The 7547-nt window shown below is 32.8% G+C and overlaps 4 protein-coding genes across 4 annotated transcripts in view; 1 reads left to right on the plus strand and 3 right to left on the minus strand.

Annotated features, from left to right (window-relative positions):
* YCK1 (serine/threonine protein kinase YCK1) overlaps nucleotides 1-1417 on the minus strand; it is a gene marked incomplete at both ends in the record, with an annotated part of 1623 nt that extends 206 nt beyond the window's left edge. Inside the window, one exon of the mRNA XM_003668683.1 lies at nucleotides 1-1417. This exon is cut by the window's left edge and continues 206 nt beyond it. Within this exon, the coding sequence (XP_003668731.1) occupies nucleotides 1-1417 (1417 nt within the window).
* A 633-nt stretch (nucleotides 1418-2050) lies between these two features.
* Nucleotides 2051-2857, minus strand: SPL2 (Spl2p; the record flags this gene model as incomplete). The annotated part of the gene is made up of 1 exon (XM_003668684.1): nucleotides 2051-2857. The coding sequence occupies one exon, from the start codon at nucleotides 2855-2857 to the stop codon at nucleotides 2051-2053; it is 807 nt and encodes a 268-aa protein (XP_003668732.1).
* A 1118-nt stretch (nucleotides 2858-3975) lies between these two features.
* On the plus strand, nucleotides 3976-5673 carry ARO9 (aromatic-amino-acid:2-oxoglutarate transaminase; the record flags this gene model as incomplete). The annotated part of the gene is made up of 1 exon (XM_003668685.1): nucleotides 3976-5673. The coding sequence occupies one exon, from the start codon at nucleotides 3976-3978 to the stop codon at nucleotides 5671-5673; it is 1698 nt and encodes a 565-aa protein (XP_003668733.1).
* Nucleotides 5674-6071: 398 nt separating this feature from the next.
* On the minus strand, nucleotides 6072-6278 carry NDAI0B04560 (uncharacterized protein; the record flags this gene model as incomplete). The annotated part of the gene is made up of 1 exon (XM_003668686.1): nucleotides 6072-6278. One exon carries the CDS (start codon nucleotides 6276-6278, stop codon nucleotides 6072-6074), a length of 207 nt encoding a protein of 68 aa, XP_003668734.1.
* Between the last annotated feature and the right edge of the window lie 1269 nt (nucleotides 6279-7547).

Below are 7547 nucleotides of genomic sequence, written 5' to 3' on the forward strand. Positions count from 1 at the left end.
TATTTACACTTGTAGGTGCTGTATTATTATTGTTATTATTAAAGTTCTCCTTTTTCATTTGTTGTTGTGGTTGCTGTTGAGAATATTTCTGTTGTACTTGTCGTTGGTATGATTCATATGATGTTGGGTCTGCGCGTTTAGATAAATTGTGCTGGTTCATGCTTACTTGAGGTTGCATTGAAGTGTGGCCCTGACTAGTTGGGATCTGTTGCTGTTGATATTGTCCTTGAGGTGAAGGTTGTAAATTATCTTGTTGTTGTTGCTGTTGAGAAAGTTGATGAAGTGGATTTGGAACCATCTTATGATTTGATCTATGTCTCCTTGATTTCTCATTTGGTGGAGTTGGATGACCATATCCATGTAAGTTAGTTCTCTTATTTATTGTTAAATCCCAACCTCGACCTCCATTTAATTTCATCCAATCATATTCACCATCCATTGTTTCTCCCATTTCATCTAATGCAGATAATAATAATTTCCTATAGCCTTGATAATCTGGAGTTTCTTCAAAAGTCAAATTTCTAACAATTTCTAAATAACGACCAAATTGAACAGGTAAACCTTGGGCTAAATCATAAACATTAGTAGTTCTCTTTTTTTCTCCAATTTTTTCATATTTTTGTTTATTATTTGGAGCTTTCAAACCTTGCCATGGTAATTGACCTCTTAAGAAATAAAAAAATACATGACCCAATGCTTCCATATCATCTCTTCTTGATTGTTCTCTACCTAAATGAGTATTAATTGACATGTATCTTGCCGTTCCACTTAAAGATTTTTTTTCACGATAAGGTATATGTTGTTTTGTCTTTGGATCTCTATATTGTTTTGCCATTCCAAAATCAATCAAATGGATAGAATTTTCATCAGGTTGTCCTGGTCTACCAATCAAGAAGTTATCAGGTTTAATATCCCTATAAATCAAATCATGAGCATGTAAATCTTCAATTAAAGTTATCATTTGAACAGCAATTTGAACCACAGTTTTCACAGAAAATCTTCTATTACACCAATCGAAAAGATCTTCTAAAGAGGGACCTAATAGATCAATAACTAAGATATTATGTAAACCTTCTTGACCGAAATAATAAGCTAATGGAATATTAGGGGTTCCTGCTAATAACTTGTATGTTCTATATTCATCTTTCAATTGGGGTGCTTCAGTCTTTCTTGGTTCGAATTTGATTCCTACAGGTGTTCCATTGATCATGTTGATACCTTCAAAAATGACACCGAATGAACCTTCACCTATTTTCTTTCCTATTTTGTAATGTAGCCCTACTATAGTGGAATTATCATCGTGGGATCGTTGCTGTTGTTGTTGAGATTGTAATTGGGCTTGATGTATTTGAGTTGAGTTTGGTATGTTTGTCAAATTGTTTATGGCCATTGCAGAGGGGCCTTGGACATGAGACATCGTTTGCTATTAAAAATGAAGAAGTGGAATTTTTTGCAAAAGGGTAAACTAACCTGGTTAAATGCTTTTTTAAAAATAAGTAATATTAATGGTATATAAGATAGGATTGAAGGGTAAAGATTTCTGATGTTATTTGTCCTTCCTTGTTTTCTTTGGTGTCAATTCTTCTTATATGTATGAAAGAATGCTCAGAGTTTTTAAAAAAAACTAAGGTGTCGTAGTTAATCAGAAAAAACAGTATGTTATTATTAGGTAATAAACACCCTTGCTTACATATATGTAAATATATACGTATTAATAGTAACTGTGAGTGCTTTTTGCCAAGTACTAATGTACTAATTGAATTGGTTTGCTATGAATTTATCCTCTAAGAAACAAAAGTCGTTGTTTTGGTTTTTCACAAATTGCCTTTTTTTGTTGATTTGCTCTAACTTGATTTTTTTTCCCGGTTTCCCTTTTCGGAAAAAGCGACACCTTCTAGAAATCGTTTTCTACGTTGTGTCGCTCGACTGATAAAGATGTGACATTATATACACCCGAGTGGGGGGTAGTGTTTTGTAAATATAGTTGTCATATGTAATGTTCTTTTTAGTATATATCGGTAAATTTATTTGTTTGTATGTGTGTGTGATATTATTCCTCATCACTAGACATATCGAAGATATTTTCGTCTACGCCGGAATCTGTAAACCAAAATTGGTCCGATAGTTTATTTAGTTCTGTAATTGGATTTTCTTCTTGATTAGTGAAATTATGCTTGCTTGTTGTCGTAGTAGTATAATGATTACTTTTCATTTCCTTTTCATGCTGATAATTATTGTAAGGAGTGAAGACCGAATTGTTTGGGTCTTCATTTGGATAAGCTAGAGATACCGATTGATGGAATCGTGCTGGGTTTAGTATGTGGAAATTATTTGATATCTTTTCAGAGAAAAAATTTATTGGCGCAGATTTATGCCTTTTTTGTCTCTTAAAGTTATTGTTAGTGGGTGCATATTCCATATTATTACTATTAGGGTGGGCTGAGGTGGAATTAGTTCGAGGATATTGTTCACGTTGTTCCATATTTAATGTGGAAGTATCATCATTAGTATATTGTTCTTCCGAAGAAAGTTGTTCAGGTTCACCTATTATAAAGGGATCTGAAGAGTCTATGGATACGTGTTTCCTTAATTTATTGGATGGTTCTATAGTATAGTGTTTCATGCTGTTACTTAATATACTTTTAGTACTAATATTGGGGGTGGGAGTCGCGGAGAAAGGGTTACTTGAATTGAAAGATCTTGGGGAATAAGCTGGAGACATGTATGCTGGGCCGTTAATTTGGCCCTGTAGCTCATGTTGTAGGTGAGTTGAATTTCCAATTTTAGTGTCTTTGTTTTTGGTATTATCACCATAATGATAAATTGGTGAATAAATCGTCTGGGAAGTACGTTCCATTGTTTCTTGTTGGTTATTTATAGGTATTATGTTTAGTTTTAAGAGCTTTCAGTTCACAAAGTTCACAAAGAAAGTTCCCTGAAGACGAACAATAACTGATATACTAGTCATTTCGAGCAAGAAACGAGATCCTGTTATTTATATACGGTTATGCAAGTTTGGCTTATAAATAGTTATCTGTTACTTAGAGCCGGATGTTATATTCAATCATCCATGCAATACTACCCTAAAGAACCTTACACCCCTTACTACATACCAAAGAACGGTACCGATAATGAAAAGACTATTGCAACATACGTAAATACGTGGATAACCTGACTGTATTAAGTTATTGCCACTCAGATTACCAAATAGATATTGTCTTTGCAATTTGTACTTTAGCCACGTTTTTCCCCTAATGTGGTAGTCAAGCTATTATTGTTAATTTTAATTAAACGGAACAATTTTAAGCTTTGCCACGGATGTAATAAATAACTAATATTACATCCGTACCCCGCCTCCATGCACGTGGGTCTTGAGAGAACAAAGCACAGAAGGCCCCTGTTACAGCCGTGCCTCGGAGTTTGCGCCACATGAGACGGGCGGCGGGTCAACTGGACCCCCACTCAAGGGATCTTGGAAGACATCGTTCGCGGCTACACTCTCGAATAACGCTTCTTGTCCTTACTTCCCCACGTTTTATTCCCATACCCATTTCCCTTCCCACTGGCCTCCTGACCTGTTGACCTGTTGACCTAACATCCACATACCCTTGCGACGAACTTACGCTAATCACCCCAAAAAGAAAAATTGGAGAAATATGACGCAAATAACTCGTATATTATATTATATTATGCCATGCCATGGCATGTCATGTTATGTTACACTGAACGTATATTCGTTCATTGTCAACTCTCAAGATAATATTATCTATATAGAATATATCTTACCCTACCTTACGTTGCTTGATGCTTGCGGAAATACATACTGGACACTCTTCAAATAGTTGATCGATATAATAATAGTAGCGGCTATATAACAGGAAATGACACAGAAAATAAGGTTCAAGTCACAAAAACACTCGATTACAGTTCCAGTACATGGGTGATTCCAGTAAATAATTGCAACCAAGAAGAAAAATGACAGCAATTGATGATACAAAGAAAACTACACACTATTGCTCATCATCAAGACAACAGCAAATAGTTTCATTTGATCTTAAAAGATCAGAAAACTGTTATCCAGAAAATTACGAACATTTAGAGGGAAAATATTCCAAATTTTTATCAAAAAGAGAGAAAAATAGAAAGGTAATCACCTTCTGGTCAGAGGATGAATTCGATCCCACTCATCTACAATTATCTGGTGGGATGCCTAATGAAGGTTTTTTCCCCATTGAATCAATTGACCTAAATGTTTTGAATTCTCCCAGTTGCAAAATTAATAACACGTCTGATTGTACTACTTCAACTGATACCGATAGTTTATCAAAAATTCATGTTACCAAAAGATTCCCCCAAGAACTCCCTTTATCTATGTCACTACAATATTCTGAAACACAAGGCATGAAACCATTGTTGGATTTCATCAAGACATTCATTACCAAATTAAATAATACACCACCATATAATGAAACGCTTTATGATATCATGTTAGCAAATGGTTCCAGTGATTCCATGTTCAAAGTCTTTGAAACTTTATGTGATGAGTCTACAACAGTATTGATGGAAGAATTCACTTTTGTACCAGTCATTTCAAATGTAATGGCTACTGGAGCAAAATGTATCCCATTGAAATTGAACTTGAATTATGAAGATCAAGGTATTGATATTGAATATTTAGAAAATTTATTAGATAATTGGGGGGGAAAGAGTAATACAAAACACTTATCTAAACCAAAAATTTTATATACAATTTCAACTGGACAAAATCCAATTGGAGTCACATTATCAATGGAAAAAAGAAGGAAAATTTATACCATTGCACAAAGACATGATTTGATCATATTAGAAGACGATCCTTATTGTTATTTGACTTTCCCAAAATATAATCAAAAAAATAACAACAACGACAAACAAGATCAATTAAATCCATATTTTGATCCAAATTTTACAATTGAGGATTATTTAAGGGAAAGGTTTTATAAATCTTTAATCACTTTAGATACTGATGGTAGAGTGATAAGATTGGAAACATTTTCTAAAATATTTGGTCCTGGGTTAAGATTAAGTTTTATAGTTGCGAATAAATTCTTAATTGATAAATTCGTCGTATTTTCGGAATTATCTTCAAGAGCACCCAGTGGAGTTTCACAATCTTTTGTATATTCCACTATTCAAGCAATGACTAAGAAAAGAATTTCTGAAATAGTTTGGGGAAATTTTGATCAAGTTGAAATGTTTAATGAAATGTATAAAAGTTGGATGGATTGGATTATGAAAATTGCTGGACATTATACTCATAGAAGAAATACTACTTTAAAAACACTGTATGCAACTGAAGCATTTAAAAATGGATTATTTTCAATCATCGAACCTTCCGCGGGAATGTTTATAAATTTGGGACTTCAATTTCCCAAATTTCAAGAATATTATGAAGACTCATTTAACATCATTGATCAAATGAATAAATTTGATAAAGTTTTAACTAAAAATGGTGTTAAAGTAGTTCTTGGTTATAAAATGGCTGTCTCTAAAGAATTTTCAAAAGAAAATTGTAATTTCATTAGATTGACTATTTCGTTTGCTAAAAATGATAATGAATTAATTGTAGCAGCAAATAAAATTGCCAAGAGTATACAAACTTTCTTTAAAGGGATGAAACCAATCCAAAATTAATCTTCAAGATCGTTAGTTAATATTCTATATATATATCTAATATTCCTTCTTATTTGTTTTTGCACTTACAATGTTTTCGGTTTTATTTTCTCGGACATAACAAACTTTTAGAGACGTAGGTTTAATCTGGTTAAATTGCTTATTTTATAAATATAATATAAACTAAGTTGAGTATTGAGAAACGTTCTTTCTATCAAAGACATACTCTCTTAATATTATTCTCTTCCTTTATAGTAAAAACATTTTTCTGCTACCGGTCGTAACCTTGAATTCAGACTGTCATTGATTCGAAACTCATTATAATATTGTAAATATATATAAGTATTCATCTATTCTCTTGTTGTAAAAAACAAACAAAAACCAAAAATATATATATATATATATATATCAACCTTCAATCATCTCACGGTATTGGCGTGGACTATTTGATCCTCTTCCAAATTAATATGATAGCGACCATCCATATTCATATTTAATCGCTCAATTTGATTTTTCAAAATATTTAAATATGAATCATCAAATTCCATACTGAAGCCTTTAATTAACTTGTAACGATTAGTTATCTTACCACCTAATTCATTCACTAATTCTTCAACACTTTCCATAAATGAAGTGATAGATAGGTTCGTAGTTGTGGCAGGATCCAAAGATGTTATCGATATGATGTACGATCCTTTCTCTGTTTATTTATTTTTTTTTTTTTCAGTAGTTAGTAAAACAATACATAAAAGTCCGGGGGGGGGGGGTGTAAGTGATGATCATAGCCATTACATACTTGCTTCTGTTTGGATCATTAAAAAGAATATAGCTGTTAGAGTGCTTAAATAATGAAGAACTCTCATTAGGTTACTGATGTTATGTTTGATTGTCACCTCCCTGTCTCGGTGGGCCAGTTCTTAAAAGACATCGATATATAAACTTCTATTTCAGGAACGGTCCTTTGTTATATATAAAGTTAATGATTTTTTCCAACTGCGCCATCTCATCGGTCATCCCCTAAAATTTTAAACTCCGTCACAAACCTTCGTACCTGCTTAAATAATAGATTATAACGTCAAGGCAGCTTCCCTTTAGACATTAATACCGTCTAATTTTATTATTCAAAAAAATTTTTTATGAGGTGTAAAGGGGGGAATCCCGATCTTGTGAAAGCTTCAAAATCTAGATTCAAAATCGAGATACTAATGAGAAACTTTTGACTATTACCTTTTATTTTTTGTGTTTCATGAGATCTTAGAGGCTACCCTCATTAAAGTTTTAATAGAAATGTAACTTACTTAGTCCTTTTTCTGGTAAGAGCAAATAGCAAACTGCTACTTGATTAAAAACGTTCTCTGAAGTAGCGAATTCATCATAAATCATAGTAGTTCTTGAAATGATCTTCAAGCTCAGCCTTTCGCACATGCGGATAATAAATACACTCTTTTATTATACTCGTTATACTTGATTGGTGTAAAACTAGTATTTAGTTATTACTATCCCATCCTTAAGCCTATAAACTTAGGTATGGTTTAGAACAACTAAATCAACCTCACAGAATTACTCTTAGTATACTTCGTGATTAGTAGAGTTCTTATTCTAGAATGGTACTTATAATCGAACAGCATTACCAAGTACAGGTGCTTCCCAGCCTAAGTGGCTTATGCATTCGCAGCAAAATCTTATATTGTAATCTCTAGCAATGTTGAGAATTTGATCTAATATCAAACTAAAATTTCCCAAAAAATTGTAGTAAAAGCGTTGGGGACATCGTCAGACATGACTACGTCCTCAGACAAATTGTTGTGAACATCTTGATTGTTGTTCTATTTTGTTGTTGTTTGTTAGTAAGGTTTGAATTGTTAGTTTTTAAAGTTACTTTAATTACTTTAGTT

Source organism: Naumovozyma dairenensis, chromosome 2 (genome assembly GCF_000227115.2).
Source record: "Naumovozyma dairenensis CBS 421 chromosome 2, complete genome".
In the NCBI taxonomy this organism is placed as follows: domain Eukaryota; kingdom Fungi; phylum Ascomycota; class Saccharomycetes; order Saccharomycetales; family Saccharomycetaceae; genus Naumovozyma; species Naumovozyma dairenensis.